This window comes from Mustela lutreola, chromosome 6 (assembly GCF_030435805.1).
Source record: "Mustela lutreola isolate mMusLut2 chromosome 6, mMusLut2.pri, whole genome shotgun sequence".
NCBI lineage: Eukaryota > Metazoa > Chordata > Mammalia > Carnivora > Mustelidae > Mustela > Mustela lutreola.
In genome coordinates, this window is record NC_081295.1 from 73700179 (window position 1) to 73725861 (window position 25683).

Sequence of the window (25683 nt, forward strand, 5' to 3'; positions counted from 1 at the left end):
TCTAGGAATTGTGAGATTGATTGTACCTACTGTGTGTGGCATTCCTACATTCCTTTGTAACCTCCTACAAATGAAAAACCTTTGATTTTTTTTTTAATTTTATTTATTTTATTTATTTTATTTATTTAACAGACAGAGAGATCACAAGTAGGCAGAGAGGCAGGCAGAGAGAGAGAGAGAGCCCGATGTGGGGCTCGATCCCAGGACCCTGAGATCATGACCTGAGCCGAAGGTAGAGGCTTAACCCACTGAGCCACCCAGGCGCCCCAAACCTTTGATTTTATATGAAAAGTAGCATGTTTAGAAAAAAGAAATAGAGCAAGAAACAAATACTCAGAACAAAAATCTCAGAAGAGAGAAGTAGCCATAGGGTCAGCACCCATAACACTGTTTCATTTGTCTGGCTGATGTCCAGTTTCCAGTGGGGGGAGAGGGGGATGGTGGCTAAAATGGTAATGACCAAACTGTAGGAAGATTGGAGCTCTCCTTAGAAAAAGACGTGTTACCATGACCAAATTGAGACTGAGTTGGGAAATTAATTTTTTGTGAGATTCCTAAGTTTCTCTTAAATGCTGCTTGCTTATAGGACAGAAGATAAGCAGAACTATTTTTCACCCATCACCATGCTTGGGCTACCCACTCGCAACCCAACAATTCTGGCTTCCTGCTTTAGCCTCAGGGACTCAGAAGTAGGTTACATAGATTATATAATGCTACCTTAGCCTTGTCGAGGGAAGAACACATGCGTGACTAATGCAGTTCACTCGATCCTTTTATATTTGCTCTAATAAATTTGTATTCTGAATGAAATTCTGCATGAACCGAAATGATACAGAGTTGGAGACACAGAGAGGGATGCAGATGGCTCAAATCCTTCCTCCTCTCCCACGTAGATGCCAATATCCATGGGCGAAAAGTATGACAACTAGGAACAAAGAGAACTTTTATATTGGCCTCACTAGAGAGCACTGAAACGGAGTTTTAAAATCTTTTGAACCACTTTACCCTGTAACTTCTCATGATAGGACATTATGTTCCTACAGAGTTGCCCTATTACTTGGACTTTTTTTAATATTTAAGGAGAATTATAATAAAAGCAGTTTAATATAAGATTTGTCTATTCAAATTTTTATCTACAACAAAAAAAATTGCCTAAATGTTCAATTTGCCATGTATTCTTAACATATTTGAAAAATACTGATGGCAAAAGAACGTCATTGAAAAATGAGAGTCTGCAAAATTAGATTTGTTCCTATTAATCTTCTAATTAAATAAAGGTGAAAATTGTAAGTTTTATTCCAGAGAAAGAAAACATAATGAAGGCGAGGAAGGAGAGAGGGAGGGAAGAAAATAAAAAGGGAAGGATGGAAGGAAAAAACCAAGAAACAGGCATTTACTGAACACCCACTCGGATTCAAAACCATGTGAGGCACTTTTATTAAGCCTTCTCCCTCTTTTGTTCATGTAATCCTCACGACTACTCTAAGGACCCCACTGTATTTCTGGAGGAGAAAGCAATAAATTCAGTCATATTACGTTTGACATTTATGACATGACATAGATGCTAGGAAGACAACATAAATCCTCCCACAAAATTTGGCACAGATATTGCTCTATAGGAATTTTCTTTCAAAGGCTTGCTTTTGATCCATAACCATTACATTTCCTGGCACTGGATACTGCTCTGGCCATGGAAAGGGGAAGCTCTGTAGATTGGCCCTCATCCAAAGTAAGTGATGAGTTTGGCTGTTTGCAGTTAAGTGCAGGATTCGGTCGGCTTTGGCAACATTACCTGGGTTCATGTATAATGCTGTTACAAAAAGCAAGCCTGAAGTAGTTTTCCTGGATGACCTTCAGGTAGATTCCAAAAAAAAAAAAAAAAAAAAGAATAACCTGACACCTTTTAGCCTTGGTCTGGAAGTGATTCAAGAATAAGAGTTAGCAATAGAAAGAAAAATTGGAGGGGCGCCTGGGTGGTTCAGTTGGTTAAGCATAGGCCTTGGGCTCAAGTCATGATGAGCTCAGGGCCTTAGGTTCTCAGCAGGGAGCCTGCTTCTCCCCCTACCCCCGCTCCTGTTCTCTCTCTTTCTCTCTCTCTCTCACAAAACAATAGAATCTTAAAAAAAAAAAAAATAGTTTAGAAAAGGGAAAGAAAATTGGGGCCATTTGCTATGTAACTATAGGAGAAACTTTGTGAAGATTTCTGAATATTTCCTGTGCTTAGAAACAGGACGAAACATGGGCTGTCATAACACCTTCTTTCCAGGTAGCTTGAAATTAATCTGCTCCCTTTCTATAATTTTCTTGGATACCTTTGCAGCTACCTCTTGAGAGGCCTTAAACCATTCCACTCTCCCTAAGAAACCTCAGTGTTAAGTACCTATTGTAAGCAAGAGAGTTTCAGCTCACAATCAATTACATATAGCTTCGAAGCAGTCTGCTAGTCAAAAAAAAATAGGCACCGTGCATTTCCTGTGAATAGTTAGTAGATGAAATTAAAAGATTACTAGGTAATCAAGATTAATGACCGATCTACCAAAACAAACAGAAAACAAGATTGTGTATATTCTTTACTATCTTCGTTTTGTTAGATCTTCATTGACGTATTTATTTTAGGCAACTTGCTTTGGGTACTGTGGTCACTGGTCACTGGCTCACAGGTGTGGAAGGTAGCAAAAGGACAAAAGGATCGACAGAGGAGATGGAACATGAGACTAGGAAAACAGCATGGCTGAGTGGATAAAATGAGACATGAGAGCATCTCAGATCTGAAATTAGCTTCTTTTCTTGACTAAATTAGTCACAGTATTAAGACTGTCAAAGAAGTACGTAAAAATGACAAAGGCTCTGTAGCAAATTGTTTATGAGAATGACAATGTAGATCGCAATATTTATGGGCTGTTTTTGAAGGTAGGGCCCTGTCTAGGGCACTCATTTCTTTTTTATCCATATTAGTCTATTATAATTTATTGATAGATTGCGGCTCAAAAAATATCTTTGACCTTCAGATTATGAGACTGACGCGCTGCCTACTGCGCTAAGAGGGCGGCACCCTAAGCCCAGCAGGAGAAGAGAAATCATAAAGATCAGAGCAGAAATCAATGAAATAGAAACCAAAAAAACAATAGAACAAATCAACGAAACTAGGAGCTGGTTCTTCGAAAGAATTAATAAAATTGATAAACCCCTGGCCCGACTTATCAAAAAGAAAAGAGAAAGGACCCAAATAAATAAAATCATGAATGAAAGAGGAGAGATCACAACTAACACCAAAGAAATACAAACTATTATAAGAGCATACTATGAGCAACTCTATGGCAATAAATTTGACAATCTGGAAGAAATGGATGCATTCCTAGAAACATATAAACTACCACAACTGAGCCAGGAAGAAATAGAAAGCCTGAACAGACCCATAAGCAGTAAGGAGATTGAAACAGTCATTAAAAATCTCCAAACAAACAAAAGCCCAGGGCCAGACGGCTTCCCGGGGGAATTCTACCAAACATTTAAAGAAGAACTAATTCCTATTCTCCTGAAACTGTTCCAAAAAATAGAAATGGAAGGAAAACTTCCAAACTCATTTTATGAGGCCAGCATCACCTTGATCCCAAAACCAGACAAGGATCCCACCAAAAAAGAGAGCTATAGACCGATATCCTTGATGAACACAGATGCGAAAATACTCAACAAAATACTAGCCAATAGGATTCAACAGTACATTAAAAAGATTATTCACCACGACCAAGTGGGATTTATTCCAGGGCTGCAAGGTTGGTTCAACATCCGCAAATCAGTCAATGTGATACAACACATCAATAAAAGTAAGAACAAGAACCATATGATACTCTCAATAGATGCTGAAAAAGCATTTGACAAAGTACAACATCCCTTCCTGATCAAAACTCTTCAAAGTGTAGGGATAGAGGGCACATACCTCAATATCATCAAAGCCATCTATGAAAAACCCACCGCAAATATCATTCTCAATGGAGAAAAACTGAAAGCTTTTCCGCTAAGGTCAGGAACACGGCAGGGATGTCCATTATCACCACTGCTATTCAACATAGTACTAGAGGTCCTAGCCTCAGCAATCAGACAACAAAAGGAAATTAAAAGCATCCAAATCGGCAAAGAAGAAGTCGAATTATCACTCTTCGCAGATGATATGATACTATATGTGGAAAACCCAAAAGACTCCACTCCAAAACTGCTAGAACGTATACAGGAATTCAGTAAAGTGTCAGGATATAAAATCAATGCACAGAAATCAGTTGCATTTCTCTACACCAACAGCAAGACAGAAGAAAGAGATATTAAGGAGTCAATCCCATTTACAATTGCATCCAAAACCATAAGATACCTAGGAATAAACCTAACCAAAGAGACACAGAATCTATACTCAGAAAACTATAAAGTACTCATGAAAGAAATTGAGGAAGACACAAAGAAATGGAAAAATGTTCCATGCTCCTGGATTGGAAGAATAAATATTGTGAAAATGTCTATGCTACCTAAAGCAATCTACACATTCAATGCAATTCCTATCAAAGTACCATCCATCTTTTTCAAAGAAATGGAACAAATAATGCTAAAATTTATATGGAACCAGAAAAGACCTCGAATAGCCAAAGGGATATTGAAAAAGAAAGCCAACGTTGGTGGCATCACAATTCCGGACTTCAAGCTCTATTACAAAGCTGTCATCATCAAGACAGCATGGTACTGGCACAAAAACAGACACATAGATCAATGGAACAGAATAGAGAGCCCAGAAATAGACCCTCAAATCTATGATCAACTAATCTTCGACAAAGCAGGAAAGAATGTCCAATGGAAAAAAGACAGCCTCTTCAATAAATGGTGCTGGGAAAATTGGACAGCCACATGCAGAAAAATGAAATTGGACCATTTCCTTACACCACACACAAAAATAGACTCAAAATGGATGAAGGACCTCAATGTACGAAAGGAATCCATCAAAATCCTTGAGGAGAACACGGGCAGCAACCTCTTCGACCTCTGCCGCAGCAACATCTTCCTAGGAACAACGCAAAAGGCAAGGGAAGCAAGGGAAAAAATGAACTATTGGGATTTCATCAAGATCAAAAGCTTTTTCACAGCAAAGGAAACAGTTAACAAAATCAAAAGACAACTGACAGAATGGGAGAAGATATTTGCAAACGACATATCAGATAAAGGACTAGTGTCCAGAATCTATAAAGAACTTAGCAAACTCAACACCCAAAGAACAAATAATCCAATCAAGAAATGGGCAGAAGACATGAACAAACATTTCTGCAAAGAAGACATCCAGATGGCCAACAGACACATGAAAAAGTGCTCCATATCACTCGGCATCAGGGAAATACAAATCAAAACCACAATGAGATATCACCTCACACCAGTCAGAATGGCTAAAATCAACAAGTCAGGAAATGACAGATGCTGGCGAGGATGCGGAGAAAGGGGAACCCTCCTACACTGTTGGTGGGAATGCAAGCTGGTGCAGCCACTCTGGAAAACAGCATGGAGGTTCCTCAAAATGTTGAAAATAGAACTGCCCTATGACCCAGCAATTGCACTATTGGGTATTTACCCTAAAGATACAAATGTAGTGATCCAAAGGGACACATGCACCCGAATGTTTATAGCAGCAATGTCCACAATAGCCAAACTATGGAAAGAACCTAGATGTCCATCAACAGATGAATGGATCAAGAAGATGTGGTATATATACACAATGGAATACTATGCAGCCATCAAAAGAAATGAAATCTTGCCATTTGCAACAACATGGATGGAACTAGAGCGTATCATGCTTAGCGAAATAAGTCAAGCAGAGAAAGACAACTATCATATGATCTCCCTGATATGAGGAAGTGGTGATGCAACATGGAGGCTTAAGTGGGTAGAAGAATAAATGAAACAAGATGGGATTGGGAGGGAGACAAACCATAAGTGACTCTTAATCTCACAAAACAAACTGAGGGTTGCCGGGGGGAGGGGGTTGGGGAGAAGGGGGTGGGATTATGGACATTGGGGAGGGTATGTGATTTGGTGAGTGCTGTGAAGTGTGTAAACCTGGTGATTCACAGACCTGGGGATAAAAATATATGTATATAAAAAATATATGTTTATAAAAAATAAAAAATAAAAAAAAAAAAAAAAAAAAAAAAAAAAAAAACCATAATGCGATATCACCTCACACCAGTCAGAATGGCTAAAATCAACAAGTCAGGAAATGACAGATGCTGGCGAGGATGCGGAGAAAGGGGAACCCTCCTACACTGTTGGTGGGAATGCAAGCTGGTGCAGCCACTCTGGAAAACAGCATGGAGGTTCCTCAAAATGTTGAAAATAGAACTGCCCTATGACCCAGCAATTGCACTATTGGGTATTTACCCTAAAGATACAAATGTAGTGATCCAAAGGGGCACATGCACCCGAATGTTTATAGCAGCAATGTCCACAATAGCCAAACTATGGAAAGAACCTAGATGTCCATCAACAGATGAATGGATCAAGAAGATGTGGTATATATACACAATGGAATACTATGCAGCCATCAAAAGAAATGAAATCTTGCCATTTGCAACAACATGGATGGAACTAGAGCGTATCATGCTTAGTGAAATAAGTCAAGCAGAGAAAGACAACTATCATATGATCTCCCTGATATGAGGAAGTGGTGATGCAACATGGAGGCTTAAGTGGGTAGAAGAAGAATAAATGAAACAAGATGGGATTGGGAGGGAGACAAACCATAAGTGACTCTTAATCTCACAAAACAAACTGAGGGTTGCCGGGGGGGAGGGGGTTTGGGAGAAGGGGGTGGGATTATGGACATTGGGGAGGGTATGTGATTTGGTGAGTGCTGTGAAGTGTGTAAACCTGGTGATTCACAGACCTGTACCCCTGGGGATAAAAATATATGTTTATAAAAAATAAAAAATTAAAAATAAATAAATAAATAAATAAATAAATACATGAAAAAAAAATATCTTTGGAGCAGTTTACCCCTTGGATATGCATGTTCAGAACAGTCTGATAAAAATGAAATTAGTCTTCAATGTTTATCTTACATTTGGGACGCGAAATACACGGTCATCTTCTGCCACTACAAAATGGGGCTTGCTAAGTAGTTATGTCGGCTTCATGCCACAGCTTCGATACCCAAACAGCTGTTGACTTTGGGGTCACTGTGCTTGTAATTAGCATTAGCAGCCACCTGGTAAATTAACACATTTCGGTCATGACCCAGATAACCAAAGAGCTAGACTTCCAATAGCCATCATTATCTTCAGTGTGATTCAGACATTTTAAATACTCTTTTCCACCCACTAAAAAGTGTCAGTCTGCTTTTTTTTCTTTTCTTTCCTTTTTTTTTTTTTTTTTTTTAAGTAGACTTTTTACCCAACGTGGGGCTTGAACTCACAACACTGAGACCAAGAGTCAAACACTCCACCAAACAAGCCAGCCAGGTTCCCATATGCCCTTCTTAATCGAAATTGCTTTTCACGGAAATCAGACCATGATTTTTTTAAGGAAGAACTAGGGAAAATGTGTAGATTTCTCAAACGATGTTGCCTATCGTGTGTCATATAATCTTTGTAACAACCCTTTAAGTAGTATCCATTTTTAAATAAATCTCAGAGATTTTAGATGACATATAACAGAATTACTGATCTGGTATTTTAAATTGCATCTTCAGGGGTGCCTGAGTGGCTCAGTCAGTTGAGCGCCCAACCTGTGATTTCAGCTCCGGTCAAGATCTCAGGGTCATGAGATGAAGCCCTGTGTTGGGCTCCATGCTGGGCATGGAGCCTGCTTAGATTCTCTCCCCCTACCCCTTTCCAATCACACACACACACACACACACACACACGTGCCATCCAAATAAATAAATAAATGTTAATTAAATAAATCGCATCTTCAAAGCCTAAATATACATACTGGAAATGCTAGAAATCTAATTATTTCAGTCACTGCTTAATGTGATCAAGGATATCCTTGCAAACAGAGCAGTGTTTTCTTCAGTGCTCTGTATTCAGTAGGCTAAACAGATTGTGGTATATGGTTCGTTAGAAGAAAATCAGAGCATGTGGTTCCCAGGATGGCTTTGCTGCTTTTACATTTTACTTGATGAACTAAAATAATGAACATATTTTTATGATTCAGTTTCATTTTTTGCTGCCATGTCAGTCCCACCCAGATTGACTAACAACTCAGGGGTCTTATCACTACAGTCCTCACATTTGTCGTGGGCTTGCGACTCTGAATATAAACGGAGACTGTGATCCTGTACTACTCAGGACTTCAATTCACAGAAACACACAGTCCTGTTGCATCAAAAACAGGAGTAATTCTGTTGCAGCAGAATCTACCACAGTTGTATGGATAGGACAGACCATCCAGTGGAATTTCATACTTCTACTCTTAGATAGTCACACACAAATTCCATCTTTAGATTAGGGGGTTGGTTAAAGGAATGCTTACATCTTACATATGCATTTAAATATAATTTTGCTAACTTGTTTCAGAAAGGGGGGAAAACCCATTTGAGAAAGGGGGAAAAAACCATTTGGACAATACTTACTTTTTTTTTTTTAAGTGAGTGCTTTTTTTTTTTTTTTAAAAGACTTTATTTATTTATTTGACAGAGAGAAATCACAAGTAGATAGAGAGGCAGGCAAAGAGAGAGAGAGGGAAGCAGGCTCCCTGCTGAGCAGAGAACCCAATGCAGGACTCGATCCCAAGACCCTGAGATCATGACCTGAGCGGAAGGCAGCGGCTTAACCCACTGAGCCACCCAGGCACCCTGGACAATACTTACTTTTTGACTGTGTTAATTCTTTTTTTCTTTGTTTCTTTCTTTTTTAAATTAATTAAGTAGGCTCCAACATGGAGCCCAGTGCAGACTTGAACTCACAACCCTGAGTCAGTGACTTAGTCGACTGAACCACCCAGGTGTCCCAACTGTGTTAGTTCTTCTTAAGCAGATTGTTAATCATCTTCTGTCTTAAGTACGGTTTTCCTATAGTTTGTTTATGTCGATGGCTCTTAACAAAGTGATAACATGTTTCCAAAAAGCAAATGGATTTGGAACTCTTCCTTCTTATGTTTATATTAGGCTTTATTTTAAAGGCAAGTGAGACTGCTTTGAATAAAACAACTCCAAGCTTCCAAGAAACAGTTGAGAAGGCAGAGACAAGCAGAAATACCCCTTCACTAACACTCACACGGTTGCCATGGACCTGCATAAGCAGTGGGAGAACACAGAGGCTAACTGGCACAAGGAGAAGATGGAATTACTGGACCAGTTTGACAATGAAAGGAAGGAATGGGAGAGTCAATGGAAAATCATGCAGAAGAAGATAGAAGAGGTACAAATTGGTTTGTTTTGAATACGTTGAAACTGAACGCTCAGAATGAAAATTCTGTTTGAGATTCTGTTGTACTGGAGACTATTTCTGTTTTCCTTATTCTACCTAAGAGATGCACATCGAGTCTCAATGACATTTACTAGACCAAAAATAGCAGAACCTTATCCAGTGGTATTGAAGAGACTAGGTGGAGATAGATAGATAGATAGATAGATATACCCCTGCATGAAAATTAAGAACTTAAATGTTACTCTAAAATGTAGCAATTTATTATTTTCTGACTAAAGTGATTTGGTATCAAAAACGAGTTGTTTAAAAAAAATGAGTTTTGTTATTGTTTTTGTTTTTTCATGAATTTTTAAGCACAAAGCCCAGGAGGAAAATGTAAGAAAAATGCAATTGGTGGACCATATATTAGCAAAATTACAATTGGGCTTTAAAATACAGATCTTTCCTGAAATGATTTATGAATCATGTCTACTAAAGGAAATTACATATTAGATTATTCAGCATAATCAAAAGGAGTGTTGTATATCAAAATGGCGGTGGACATGATATTTATTCTGGCAGAATGTGCCACATTTATTGGCACATTTGTTAAGAAAAGGGTTATGAAAAACAACATGTCATGACTCTGACACAAATAGTCATTTTATCCCCATTAACCATCCCTCCCTGTTGGCCCGGGAATATTTCCTTCAAGTATTTACATTGATGTATTTTTTAGCTGGTGTCAACTGAAAATTATTTCTACTTATCTTGCTTTCTTCTAGTGCCATCCATGTTGTCATGTGGTTTGTGCATGTTGCCAAAGTGATACTTTTAACAGACTCCTTGGCCTTTATTCACAGGCTATCAAAGCTGGTGCTTTATGTGTTTTCAGTATAAATATTTTTCTTATTAACAGCCGTGTAATTGCTTGTGAATAAAATATAAATCGGCACACTACAAGGAAAAATTAAAAAGTAACTATTCAACTCTTCCTGTAACAGAGCTGAGAAGGCAGACATGTAGTCTGTGATTCTATTGAAATGAGAATCCACTGCTCATACCTCTGTAGTTTGGATAGGATGTTTTGCTTATTCTCTTAACTCCTCTTTATCCAAAGACTAAGGGTGGATGAAAACAAGGAGATGTCTAAGTCAAATCAGAATCCAAAACTTCAAACAGAAACCTGAAGTCATGGGTCATTGCCTCCCAAAGGTTTGGGAGACCAGATAATTCTAGCATCTAAGCAAAAAAATAAAAAAAAATTTAAAAATTAAGGAGTCAGGATTAGTCTAGCCAATTGTTTAAGCAATAGAACTAAAATAATCTGCTGTCTGGTGAGACATTGTACTGTTGTATTGTCAAATAATTATTCTCACAACTTTGAAGATTCTATCTATGGTAAATATTAGCTTTTTTGATGAGCAGGCATTAAACGTGTTTTAAACATAGGATGATAGTTTGTAGAAATACTGTTCTTTCTGCATCAAGGAGATAGAAGGCTGTAATATTTTTTCTTCATCTTGGATAGTAGCCATGGTGCTATTTGTGTCTTGCCAGAAATATACAGCCCCACTACTGGGAGTATGTTTGCATAATGTGTTTCCCCAGAATACCCATAGATAATGTTCTTTCATACCTGAATACTAGCATTGTACTCCCTTTATCATACTAATACATATTTCTTTTCCACTACCAGCTTTGTAGCCCATAAGAATGTACCCTTAATATGTCCGTCTTACAGGCTACAAATGAGGGTAGAAAAATTTGAGGAAAACAGGAAGAAAGTATCCTCGCATGTCAGAGAATCCAGAATTTTTTTAAACTAAAATTAAACATCAACATTTGAAAATAATTATAACATTCTGTGAGCATAATAGACTGTATTTGTTTAACATATATCACTAAGTTGTGCATATTAAGTCAGACACAAGTTATTAAGCCATGTACTAGAGAATTGTGGGTTCCCAAATGTGCATATGCGATTTGGTTCCAAGAGCTATCTTCCAGTGGGAGGATCCAGTGTTGAGTGTTAAGATAGATGCTAATGGCTCTTTGCTCAGCCACTATCCACAATCATTGCACTGCTATTGCAAAACCCAGATGTATTTGGAAACCTGGAGTAATCCAGATAGAAACCCTAAATAGGGGCGCCTGGGTGGCTCAGTGGGTTAAGCCTCTGCCTTCAGCTCAGGTCATGATCCCAGGGTCCTAGGATAGAGCCCTGCATCAGGCTCTCTGCTCCTCGGGGAGTCTGCTTTCTCCTCTCTCCTTCTGCCCGCCTCTCTGCCTACTTGTGATCTCTGTCTGTCAAATAAATAAATAAAATCTTTAAAAAAGAAAAAAAAAAGAAAGAAACCCTAAATAGAGGCCTTGGTTTCTGGAATTTTTTCTTTCTTTCTTTCTTTCTTTTAATCACATTGCAGTCTTTTCTGCTTGTCACCTTTGTTCAAATGATCAGAGAACCATAAACAAGTGCTGAGTATGGAGTAAAACAGATTTTCTTGTACAAAATAAATTTTCTTTCTATCAATAATGTATTGTTTGCTTATCCATACCTCACTTAAATCCTAAGAGAATTTAAGATGGTATGTAAAATTTTACAGAACGTAAAGTATTTTAGAACAAAACAGAACAAAAAGATGAGTTGAAGACAGGAGGAAGGATCTTACGTGAATTACATGTAGCAAGTCTATCTCTGTAGTAACATAAAAATTAGAAGCTGCATGTTTCTCAGTATTCAGGAGACAAAGGCAAACCTGTTTCCCAGGAATAGTACTTTTGTCCCTGATTTTGAAAATAAGGCAATTTTGTTTTTACCCATAGCTCTTTAAAAAGCAGACAGTGTCACCATAAGCATCCTTAGATTTAACATAAAGTTTTGAGGGTTGCTTTGTATCCAATCTCTCAAGGTCAGCTCAAATCATAATGCCCACAAGAGCTCAGAGCAAGTAATTTTATGAGGACAAAAATGATTGCTCCATGGCTATAATTTGATGCTATCCTGAGATCATCCAATGATAGATGTGAATCTCTGGAAATATATATACTGTATAGACTTCAGCCACCAACTCAGCATAGTGCTTCTCTCTGAGATGTGAGTAAATATTGAACAGCAGTATTGTCTTCCTTGAATAGATATAGGTTGTGGCCATAAAATGTAGTCATTTGCTTAAATAGTTATCCGAAAAACTCCTTTGAAATTTGCCAAGCTTTCCCACAGCTCAAGCCTAAAGAGGAAGGCTACTTACTTCCTATATTTAGGGGTGAGTTGTGTGAGTGACTACAGGTTAAACTAAACTCTCATCAAGAGATAATTTGGAGTCCACTTTAACATAGACTAATAAATGATGGAAGCCTTAGAGTTCTCGTATCATAAAGGACCGGTCACGTGTGTTTTAATCAGGATCAGAAATCTTTTTATTTTTTTAAGATTTTATTTATTTATTTAACAGAAAGACACAGCAAGAGAGGGGACACAAGCAGGGGGAGTGGGAGAGGGAGAAGCGGGCTTCCCGCAGAGCAGGGAGCCCGATGCGGGGCTTAATCCTAGGACCCTGGGATCATGACCTGAGTTGAAGGCAGACACTGAATGAGAGCCACCCAGGTACCTGAGAAAGCTTTTTTTGGGGGGGGTGGAATCTCTTCTTAAAAAAAAAAAAAATCTCAGTGGTACCTAGCAATACCTTAGTAACACCAACATATCTTCTAATGGAAACATCTTTCATCTGCACAATGTCCACTTGGGGGGTGGAATGAACTGGAACACTACATGATACTGTCAACTGCTTAGACACTTCGCCGTTAGCTGCAAATAGAATCATATATTTTTAAAACATCACTTTAGTATCAGTTAAACCAGATTTTATTTATTTATTTGACAGAGAGAGAGAGAGACACAGTGAGAGAAGGAACAGAAGCAGGGTGAGTGGGACAGAGAGAAGCAGGCTTCCTGCCAAGCAGGGAGCCCGAAGCAGGACTCAATCCCAAGATCCCCAGATCAAAACATGAGCTGAAGGCAGATGCTTAACGACTAAGCCACCCAAGCACCCCTGACTGATCAGATTTTAGAAGCACTCCTCAGAAGCATGAGTATTAACACCCCAGGGTAGTTAGTATATCATAATATGGCAAAGAGAACTCAAAATAGTGTGCTTGGTATGAAAAATATCGACCAAGTAAATTAGGAGGAGAAAAAAGCTTTATCTTTGTTTTCTTTGCAGCTTTGCCATGAAGTAAAGCTTCGGAGGAAAATCAACATGAATGAACGTGCTAAGATCATCAGTCATGATGGTGAGAAAGCAATTCGAGATCAAGTGCTGGAATCTCCAAATGACCCTAGTTCAGGGCGATGTGAATTTACAGGGATAAATCACAGGGATGGTCTGGAAAAAGAAAATAAAACAGAGCAGAGCTTACTCTGCGAGGGAAATCAAATGTGTAAGGAACAAAAAGCAACAAAAAAATCCAAAGTAGGGTTTATGGATCCTTTGGGCACAGAGAACCAAAAAGATTGTGAGGCCTGCCCTGGTCCGAGGACTTGGAGGGAAGAGAGAAGGAGGTGTTCTGGGGCCCTGAACTTGGTAAGTAAGACTGTGATTGGCCTAGAACTGTTCCTAAAGAAATATTTACATTTCAAAGTGCTAACGTGCTGTTGCTTGTATGTATAAAGGCTCTTGAAGAACTTGCCAAAGTTAGTGAAGAGTTATGCAGCTTTCAAGAGGAAATCCGAAAGCGGTCCAACCACAGAAGGTGGGCTGATATATCTATGATTATTTTCTATCAGAAAATCAAGACAAATATTATTTTCAGTGAATGAATCTAAACTGCCTCCTCTTTATACTTGGTTCGTGTGAATTAACCATGAGTTATTAAAGGGTTATCTTAGATAGGAGATAAAAACTTTAATTGAATATTTCTCTGCTTACTAATTCTTAAACCAAATCTTCTCATTGTCTCCATAATTGGATTGTGAGGAATACTGCACTCTTTTGGTGTTTGGTTAAGGGACACTCTCCCGAATACTGTAACAAGTATCTTCTCGTGCAGCTCTTTCTCATTTTGAGTGTTGGCTGGGGGACCAGTACACAGCAGAGCTAATCCAATTTAAAATATCTTAAGAATTAACGAGGTGGAGTTTTAATTATATAATGATGTTCTAGTGGAGTATTTAATACTTAAGTCATTTATTTCTCTACATTTACATGTATATAATGGAAGCATACATAATTCAGAACAACCTATTGTAAGTATGCATACACAGACATACGATGAGAGTAAATGGTGCTATTTCAGTTTAGAAACACCTATATAATTATTAAAGTAAGTTTTCACCAAATTAAAAAAATAAATTGGAATTCTCTACAAGGTAAGTAAAGATGGATTGTTCTAGAATCAACATTCATCTCCTAGTGAAGGAATGTGTTCCTCTTAGAAACAGCAGCAGTGTTTCTCTTAGCTCTTAAGAATACCCTTAGTTCTCTTTAGCTCTTAGGAAGCTCAGAAAGAATTTTTGTATTGACTTACAATAGATTTTTTAATTCAACCATATTTTATACATAATTTTGCTCTCTACCTGGCCATTTTGTTTTTGCCTACCATTCTCCATTACTGAGTATTTATCTGCACTTTACTGTATTCTATCTTGTAATATTTTATAAGCTGAAGATATATAAATATGATTTATATTTATCAGTATGATCAATTTAACTTGTGGATTTATCTTGTTGCTTTATTTAGGTTTTTTGTTTTGATTGAACTTAGAAAAGACTCACTTGCCAATTTTCTTTTACAAACCACAACTGGTATAAAGTTCTCCTTGTGACACCATACACTTCAGAAGGATAGTTCAAATATTGTATTTGAATTAGTATGTAATACTAATTCATTACATTTACATTACAATTTAGTCTAATATTTCTTTCCTCCTTCCCACTCTGCTTTATGATCCTGCTATACCTAAGTACTCTCTTGTCCTTAAAGAACCACCTATATTTTATTGTAGCTCACTTTGCCTATCTGCCCTTTTATTCACCCCCCAAATTGTTTTTTTTTTTTAATTTTAAAGCAAAAATGTTTAATGTTTATGGAAGCTACATGTTTGTCTTGAATTAAATTGGGAAAATCTTCTCTGTTCTACTCACTGAGACTCAGGCTCGAAAGCACATCTCAGTCTAACATGGGCTTCCATGATCAAGTCAGCAGAAGAAATGGGGGTGGAGAACTCTGGAAGGTCTTACACCAGCAATTTAATAATCTAGCTTGGAAATGACCCACATCATTCATGCTCCCTGGTCTCGTAGTTCACCCCTATAACTGGGAGCCTGGAAATTTAGTTGCCCATGTTCCCAAATGGAAGAGATAACTGGATTTCAATGGGTAGTGGTAATAAGTAACACATTCTGCTCATATCTTCATCAAATACTTTGTTTACTCTCCTATACACATAAGAACGACATGCACTGAGGATCACACCCCAAAAGTCCCATTTAGACATGACATCGAGAACTATTCCTTCAGTGTACTTTTTGCTGAGGCATTATTTCCCCAACCAACAGAATTGACTGTTCAGAGATTTTTTGTTTGTTGTTGTTGTTGTTGTTGTTTATTTCTTTTCAGCGTAACAGTATTCATTGTTTTTGCACCACACCCAGTGCTCCATGCAATACATACCCTCCCAAATACTCACAGCCTTGTTCCCTCAACCTCCCACCCCCCCACCCCTTCTTACTTTTGTTTCAAGCCCAAATGACACCTTCTACTTGGTATTACTCATGTTTCACTGAGCTTGTATTCAGATTTCTGTCACTCTGCTTAGTTTAGAATGTCATTTCAAATCCAAGAGAAGGAAGTTGAACTCACATGACATAATGACTAGGCATTCAGTAGGCAGAGCAGAGATGAGAAAATGGTAGAAGGGAACCTGTAGAAATGGGAAGACCAGTGGCAGACACCCCAAAGACTCCATAGTCTAGTCTGAGTGTAAGAGACAGTTTGGGAATATAATGGGAAGATAGTTTGGGTCAGAGCATGTAGACCATGAATGCTACATTGGGAGGTGGGCTTTATCTTTCAAGAAAAAGGACTTGGAGGTTCTGACTAGAGAATTTATATGAAAATGCTATTTGAGGATGTTGGGAGTCCTTTTCTTATTGCAGAAATTCATTGCTTAAGCCATGGTTTCTTTTGAGAACTCATCCTAAATAAAATTATCACTAATATATCGTGTTTTATAATTGTTTAGGATGAAGTCAGATTCGTTTCTTCAGGAAATGCCAAATGTAATTAATATGCCTCACAGAGACCACATGGTCAATGATGGCCAGGGCATTCTTCCCCTCAATTTAGAAAAAGAAAAGCAGAAAAATAGGAAGAACCTAAGTACCAGTGTGCTCCAAAGCAATTCTCTGAAGACATGTGAACTTGATACAACTGATCTGCAAAGAAATGAAATTCCACCACTTCCTCCTCCAAGAAGCACATCTCGAAATTTTCCCAGCTCCTATTCCGAAAAAGCTCATGAAAGTTTGAAGGAAAGTTTAGATCATTGCAGCCAGGTGGCCCAAGAGGGTCAAGATGAAAGGAACTGCAGTTCTGGTTTCCTTTTGAGGCACAATGAGATGCCTATCCTGTGTCTAAATGAAGGCAAGACTTTGAAAGATGGTATCGTGTCTCCTTCTTTGGCCCCCAAAGCCAAAATATATAACAAGCCTTCATGTAATGAAAATGTTGGACTTAGCATGTGGTCGTATGACCCTGGGATCAGTGCAAAAAATAGTCCCTCTCCATTGTGGTTTCAGAAAACCTGCTTGACTCCCAGTAAGCCAAAGTGTGAAAAGATGGTTCCAGATCACCCTACTAAAGCTCATCCCGATCTGCATATAAGCAGTGACTATAGCTCCTTGGTGACAGAGAGCAGTGGCCCACTTAAAAGTTTCAGCTGTGGCTTTAAGAAGACAACTAGGAATGAAAAACTGGCAGCAAAGACTGATGAATTTAACAGAATCGTATTTAGAACAGATAGAAATTGTCGGGCAATACAGCAAAATCAAAGCTACTCAGAATCATCTGAAGATCTTAAGCCCTGTGATACCTTAATTACTCATACAGGTAACATCTCAGAAAATGACAATGTGTCTGATATTCTGAAAACCAGTGTCCACGTGCCTGCACCCAGAGAAAATGTGCCTGACAATCCCACCACAATATCCACAACAGGCCTCGTTAAACAAATGCAGGAACACATGAGCCCCAGCAGCTACCGCAATATGCTCCAAGAGCATGACTGGAGACCCAGTAATTTGTCTGGTCGGCCAAGATCAGCTGATCCTAGGTCAAATTACGGTGTTGTGGAAAAGCTGCTGAAAACCTATGAGACATCCACAGGATCTGCAGTGCAAAATTCTAAATGCTTCCAGGATAACTGGACCAGATGTAATGCTGATGTCAGCAGTGGGCCCACGTTAAGTCAGCATTTAGAAATAGTTCAGTTAGAACAAGAGCTTCAGCAAAAGCCAACTATGTGTGGAGCACAGCAAGTGAAGCAAGGAGTAGACTGGAGAAAGATAACAGAGGTGAGAAAGCAATTAATGTGCATTGAGAGGACTATGTCTACATGCAGCAGTGACTCAGAGTTCAGTCAATAGTCCATTTATATAAATAGAATGTAGGCACATGGTTTGACGTCTTCTTAATTTCTTGATCCTTTATTTGTGAATAAGTATAAATTTTAGAATTGTTAACACGAACCTCTTAAAATATGATTTTTAAGACTGCGAATAGTACCTTATAACTTCTTTAAAATTTTGAAATGGGACAACATAAATAAAATAAGTAGAGCACTGGGTGTGGTGAAAAAATAATGAATACTGTTATGCTGAAAATAAATAAATTGAAAAAATTAAAAAAAAATAAGTAGAACCAAGAGCCTCAAGAAGATTCAATGTTTGTTGTTTCTTTCTTGAAAAAACATTCCAAATGTGCATTTATTGGTTTATAGAATTTTATTCTTTTAGTGTTTATATTTTTAAAAGAGTATTACAAATGTTTTTAAAATAATTTCTTGCACTTTTCAGTTGTTGGCTATGATTGGTTCAGTCATTCCCAACATTTGATTCATGTTTTTTTTCATGGGATTAGTCACATGGATGTGACTATGGGTCTAACACATTGTAAACTAATGCTTTATAAAGTTCTCTTTTTTGTGTGGAGCAGAAAGGCAGTACATGGAAATAAAATATTATAGGTTAAAATTTTTAAGGTTATTCTTATTGGTGTAAATTCCTAACATGAAAATTGTCCCCACCCAAAAAAGTATTTAAATAAACTGTTATTCTTTTTTTGTTCCAGTCTGTTTGCAAAAGGATATAGTTTTCCCTAGCTATAGGAGGAAAAGAAGACAGTTGAAGAGATTGATATTTATAACAAAGAGCCATCCAACAATCCCTTTTTATGCATAATTTACAAAAAGTTACATGGTGACAGGTTGTTATAATTAGCTAATATTTCAAAAAATCATACTTTTGCAAAATTCAGTGTGTATGCAATATAGTTTTAAGCTATGCAGGTTACCTTCTTCTGGTGTAAAAAAAAAATATTTTTATGTGGCTTTCAACCTCATAAAGATATCAGTTTTTATCCATTTTACCAGAAACCTTGCCTGTTTGTACAAGGTACAAGTAATTACCCTGGTTTTGTATTTCTCCATTTTTTACTTGAGTCCATAAATACCTGGGAGGCCTGTAAGCTTCAGATGACAAATGGAAACACGTATAGGATACTGGCTAAATACTCATCAGCTACATTTTGCATTGGTTGTGGGGGTCCTCTACCATAGATTCTTAAGTGTAGTTTTTCATCCCCTCCCCCACCTGTGGGAGCACATCTAAAAAAAATAAGATTACAAAGACAGAAAAAGAAATTTTAGGTTATTGTCATAGAAATAGAGGCCATCCTCACTACCCATCTCAGATGAAAGAGCACAGGCTTTGTTGGGAAAGTCGATAATAATACTGGTATAAAATGTATAGTGGAAACTTTTTTTTTTTTTTTTTAATTACAAAGGTCTAAGAATGTTTTTCTTCCATTAAAGTAGAAAGAAAAGAAAGAAGATATTAAAGAAAAGGAAGGGACAGGAAAGAAAAGGTTTTAAGTCATCCAATAATGCCCAATATAGATAATGATTCTGTATTAACAAGTTATATTTTGAAATATTTTAGTGACAATTTTGAAACTTTTGAGAAGTAGTAATAGTGGTTCTTGGTGGGGAAAAAAAAGCATCAGATAAATCGTTCGGTGATCTGTGTGCCTTTTGCTTATGACCTCTGAAAGTGCCAATAACGACATAAATGAGCACGGTTTCTCTTATAAAATATTATCTTTTTGTTTTTTAAGAACACTAAACCATCCTAATGTCCCACTAATAAACACGTACAGTTCCATCTTCAAAGTTATCTAACACAAATTTTTGAATCCTGAACTCATAATTAGTCGTAAAAAGAGATCAATTGTATTAAAATGTGGCAATGTGAAAAGATCTACAGGATTATCAAATACCATATTCCTCATTAAAAGTGAGATGCTTTTGATTCAAGACCACAAATAGTAGACAATCACCTTCTTCAGATATCCGTGCCGTTACTTGCTTCTAAATAGGTTAGTCCATCACCCTTGAAGTTGGGATCCATAATATATATTAAGCAATTAATATATTAATATATTATCAATTGCTGGTGCTTGTATAGTGAGATGGAGGTCTTCCTTTGTCTCTTAGGAATCCATGGCAGTGAAATCTTCGCGTGGAAAAGGATTTTCCCGACCGGCTAGACCAGCAAATCGCCGTCTCCCTTCCAGATGGGCCTCGAGATCTCCATCAGCGCCCCCTGCCGTGCGGAGGACTGCCTCCAGTTATACCATTTCTTTGAGATCCACAGCATCAATGGTCTGAGTCTCTGGCCTGGATTGCTAGATGACAAAAGTCCTAATTGCCAAATAGAGCATTCCGAGTGTTTACAGCCAATCCTGTCTCTTCTCTGTCTTTCAAGATCACTGGGACAAATGATTTCAATCTTAACTTCCCATCAGTCTTCAGTGTTTTTAATCTATGGAATAATTATCTTCCTGTATTTCGATTTCTTAGATCAGAATTTTTTAATGCCATCCTCATTAATTTGCCAATATGATTTTAAGTTGAAACAATGTACTATATTGTATATTCTAACTTTCTTGCAAGTGGCAGAAAGCAAGGTTATGTGCATGGCCATGTGTTTGTAGATGCATGTGTTACAATGAGAAGTATCCTAGTATGTATTTAGATAAGAAAAACATATGTGCTAGTGTTGACTTTGAAATTATAACCTGTATACCTATGTATCTTTCTGTTTATTTAAAATTTTTGAAAATATACAGTACTATTTATATTTTGTATACCTTTTAATAGGTATCCATTTAAGGCATTTGAGGTAATTATATTAACTGACCACTTTCTGGGCCCCAACTACACTGAAAAATAAGAATTATACACATTAATAACATTTGGTAGATTTCTAAATACAGCTCATAAATAGTTTCTTAACTGACATAAGGATGTACTAATACCATTGATTTCCTTGTTACTCTCTTAAATAAATAAAATTGTCACAGGTTTAATAGTTCAGGCTTCTAAAGCAAACATAAAATGTTCGCAAAATCTTTTGTATATCATTCGGTAGTCTATTATGGCTTTAACTGAGTACTTGATCCCCAGAGCCATATTATGAGACAGCCTTAGAAATAACAGGACTTAAAAATGATCTTATTTTGTCAACTTCAGTAACACATAATCCTTAAATAGGATATGAAAAGAAATTCAGTTATGTTGAATTCTAATTTTTTTGTTAAATTATATAGCTTTTAGTTAAGCTCCTTTATTTGAAGGCATATTTAGAGGTAAGTCATTTCCTTTTTCTTTTTTTAAACTTTTCCACAAAATTAGTAGACAAAAACTAATTCGCTTTTTTAATTAACAAGAAATATTAAGAATGGTATTTGACTGAAAGCTGAATTATAATATATTTCTTACAGTTTCTACATTTTAAAAAAAAGCCTTAAACTAAACCTTGGCATCCATGAGTAGCATAAGAACAGAAATGTGTATTTTGGCCATAATTTGCATCCAGTGAACACATAAGATCTATACTGAGAACTGAAGGAAGTATGAATGTTGAAGTGCTTGGATTTTTATATGTAAGATCTTAGAAGCAACTTTGCTTTCCATTGTCTCTCTATAAAACCAACTTTGGTATTAGATATGAATTCTATTTAAGCTTTTCTTTATTACCAGAAAGGTTGAGAAAGCCTAGTGACATGAGTATTCAAAGACCTTCTTCTTATGATATATTTTAACAATTAAGAGAAATTCATTGCATTATACATCATGATCTGAGGAAAAGTAAATGATTTCTAAATCCCAGACTGCCTTAAAAGGCTCAAGACTGTTTGTTGTGTGATGATAGACAGATTCATGTTTTCCAAAAAGGAGAGTTTATAGGAGTTGAGATGAATAAAATGGCTAGAGTATGAAGCTGGAGAAGATGATAAGTAAGGGCTAGAGACCCACTCTTTTCTGGAATAGTTTGAGGAGAATAGGTATAAACTCTTCTTTAAATGTTTGGTAGAATTTGCCTGTGAAACCATCTGGTCCTGGACTTCTGTTTGTTGGGAGTTTTCTGGTCACTGATTTAATATCTTTGCTGGTAATTGGTTTGTTCAAATTTTCTAGTTCTTCCTGTTTCAATTTTGGTAGCTTATATGTTTCTAGGAATTTACCCCTTTCTTCTAGGTTGTCCAGTTTATTGGAATATAGTATTTCATAATATTCTCTTAAAATTGTTTCTATTTCTGTGGCGTTTAGAGCCATGCTTTTAATTCTTGTTTCTTTCAGGAATATCCTTTTCCATAGGAAACCTATCAGAGAAAAGTAACCTAGACACCAAGTGATGTCACTTACATCATATGCTTTTCATCTAGAAGGGTGGGGTGGAAAGGGAAGTGGTGGTGTGCAAGGATGGACCCATGAGGAAGTTGCTGCTGTGTTACATTGGAGAGACTGCCCAAGAATTGGGCAACATACCTGCTTCCCTCCATCACTGTATCCCAGGTAGTCTGATGTGGATCTATGGTTCCTACCTCTAACTACAAGTCAAAATATTGAGGATCTCTTTCCTAATCTCATCCCATAATTACTAAAGCAGAATTTCCAGGGGTTCAGAGGAGGATCTGGAGTCATTAATAAAACAATAACAACAACAACCACAAAAAGAAAGCAAACATTTGATGATTAAAGAGATTTGGAAGCAGTGACTTTGATGGATGCCCAAACAGATGAGCACCATTGGGTAGTCATGTTACCTCCCTGGGACTTGATTTTATTACCTGTAAAATAAAAGGGTTATATTATCAGGCATACAATTTTAAGTCACCTTTTCTATTACTATTTGAATGAAACATTTTAACATCTTCCTATGTTGACTAAAATCTCATAGAATAATAGAGTTGGAAAAAAAAAAAAAAAACTTAGTATCTAGTCCAACTCCTTGATTGCTAAGATGAAGAAACTAAAGCAAAGATTATTGAAATATTCTGTTTTCTCTTTTAAAATATTTTATAATTTTTTATGGAAAAACCTATCAGGTAAATGGAAATTATCCTTCAAAAATATTTTTTTATTATTGTGAATTTTAACTGGTAGTTTTTCTACTTTGGATGGGCATTTTCTTCCCCAAAACACCCTTCATTATGCTGGATTGAAGACATTTGTAAACATTTCAGAAATATTTGATTAGAAACACTTGTATTAATAGAAGCTTTGCTGAGCAGACTTTTTGGTGGGAAACTCTTATGTTATTCCAAGTGAGCAATTTGATCTCAGAAAGGAATAAGAACAAGGCAGATAAAGTTCTTGAGTTTTTGTGCATGTGTGTGTGCGTGCATGTGTGCTTGTGTGTGTGTGTGCGCGCGCACAACCCTTGCACGAGTTCTCTATGTTGCCTTATCACCAAAGCCAAATATAAAGATGTAAGTTATGTTTGCATAATTCAATTATTGAAAATTAACCTTAACTTTCATTTGTTTTTACATAGACAATGAAGATGATTAGCTATATCATGCATGATTTACCTCTACAGAGAGAAGGTAACCAGACTCCATGTCATCTTGAGAAAATATGTGGACCTAAGAAAGAGAATATGTTTCCCTGCAGAGATTTTTAAAATTATTTTTAGGCACATTTCCTGACAAATAGATACTTGATATTAGAATCTCCTCCAGTGATTGGAAGTTACTGAATTAAATAGGTGTGGAGACACATGTTGTGGCATGTCTATACATTGAGAATATTTTTATTTTCTTCCTTTCCTATAGCAGTCTCCAGGAAAGCTAAAATTTTATGAAGTCTAAAATCAAATATGTCCACAGTTCAGCCTAGCTTCTCCTAAGATATCTCTACATAATAAAATCTAAAAGCCTGCATGAATTCCTGCACTTAGCCACACGTAACCCCAAATAGCTTCTCATACCCTGATAGCCACTCTGCCCATTTAAACCGTTTATTGAATCTGATTAATTTTTGTTTGAAAAAAAGCGTACTCCTCTGAAATTTGCCTTTACATGTGAAGTTAGTTTAATTATTTTAGGTAGACTCAGATTTCTATTATAGTGTTATTTTGCTTCAAATTCTGCATGTTTCTTGTTAAGTAGCAAGTATCTTTATTAGAATGTACAACTATGACTTATTGTTTGATAGAGCCCAGAATATGCTCTCTCAAAAAATGGGCTTCATAAAGTTAAAAATTAAAACAAAACAAACAAAAAACAAAGTTGGAGGAGGCAGCTTTCAGGCAAGTGTCTAGTCAACATTTTTTACTGTAGGAATTTTTCTTATCATAGAAAATAATTTTCATTCCAGTGGGAAAAAAGTCAAAAAATCTTACACATATTGCAATGATCTATTGAGTCCAACATGTATGATTGGCAAATTCTGGAAAAGAAGTTCTGCTTATATGAAGCTATGATGAAGTCTAGAAATAAAGTCTAGAATGGCAAGGATCATAAAAGTCATATGAAACAATCCTGAAACTCAGAGGTCTGTATGACGGCCAAGGTTATAAGAATGGTCACCACAGTAGGCTCCAACACCAGTGTCTTGCCTCCCTGTATGCCTGCGTGCACCTATGACTTGATGGTTTGCAAAGCACACTTACATACCTTGACTTGTTGACTTCTTCCAACAAACTTCAAGGCAGCCTTTGTGATTTCTAATTTCAGATGGAAAAATTAAATAACCAAGATAATAAATATTTCTCAAGATAATACTGAGAAATAAATAGGTGGTTCTATGGACTCCTCATTCCGACTCTTTTCCAAAAAAAGAGGAAGAGGAAGCAAAGAGTGAAGTTCTTTTTCACATACATTTTATGCATAGCAAGTTGTTTATTTTGATTTCGTTGAGAGTTTCTCTTAATTTTGCCTTTCAGTCTTCTTAACCAAAGTTCTTCATTTTTATATGGTTTCAAAAAGATTATTAAAGTCATGAAGAAGGCTCACTTTACCAAAATATGTTTCTTTCTTTTGGTGCCTATGCTCTGAAATTGTGTAAATTTTGTATGTGGGCCAAAATCTTGAAGGTAAACTGATAAGTAGCCAAAGCAATCCTCATCTGTAGTACCAAGTGAATCCTGATCTCCTCACCCTTCAAAACAATCACAGAAAATTTTCATACTATATGGCTTAAATGTACTCAAGAATAAATGAGAACGTTTCCCTTGGAACTTGCAGTTATTTCTAATTTATAATCTTACTCCAAAATAAATTGTATCTGCCAATTTCCTTTTGAGGCTTTATTCTCCAATTAAATTATGTACTTATGTAATTTTATAAAAATCATTAAACAAATTCAATGTAGCTGTTTGGGATCTGCAGAGTTTTCTTTCTATATAACGTCATTCAGCCTCAAAATAATGCTAAACTGTCTAACCTCAATTATATATTTTAAGCTTTGCACAAAATTTTGTGTTACAATTAACTCAGTTAACAGATTCTCTAAATTAATGATCTCTAGAGTGAAATAGTTAATGCACAATGAATGCCAGAGAATCATTTACATTATTTTTTAAAAGAAGTTACATGTTGGAGTAAAAGGGAACAATAGTTGCTAAATGCTAAAATTTGGGAGGTAAATTATGGGGAATAAAGGTTCTTCCTGGGAGATCCCAGGCAAGGAGAGAGGAGCTAAGACTAAGCATGTCACCTTGTTAAAAAAAAAAGAAGCGAGTGG

At 36.8% G+C, this 25683-nt stretch overlaps 1 protein-coding gene across 3 annotated transcripts in view; it reads left to right on the forward strand.

Moving 5' to 3' along the window:
- KIAA0408 (KIAA0408 ortholog) overlaps positions 1 to 25310 on the forward strand; it is a 37638-nt gene extending 12328 nt beyond the window's left edge. For 2 of the 3 annotated variants that reach the window (XM_059177608.1, XM_059177609.1), the window contains exons 2-6: positions 9134 to 9386; positions 13598 to 13957; positions 14047 to 14126; positions 16618 to 17947; positions 20146 to 25310. In XM_059177608.1, coding sequence (XP_059033591.1) covers positions 9252 to 9386; positions 13598 to 13957; positions 14047 to 14126; positions 16618 to 17947; positions 20146 to 20319 — 2079 coding nt within the window. In that variant the 5' untranslated portion in view covers positions 9134 to 9251 and the 3' untranslated portion in view covers positions 20320 to 25310. The remainder of the gene's footprint in view (positions 1 to 9133; positions 9387 to 13597; positions 13958 to 14046; positions 14127 to 16617; positions 17948 to 20145) is intronic. The other variant, XM_059177610.1, reaches the window with a different exon arrangement.
- Positions 25311 to 25683: the final 373 nt, after the last annotated feature.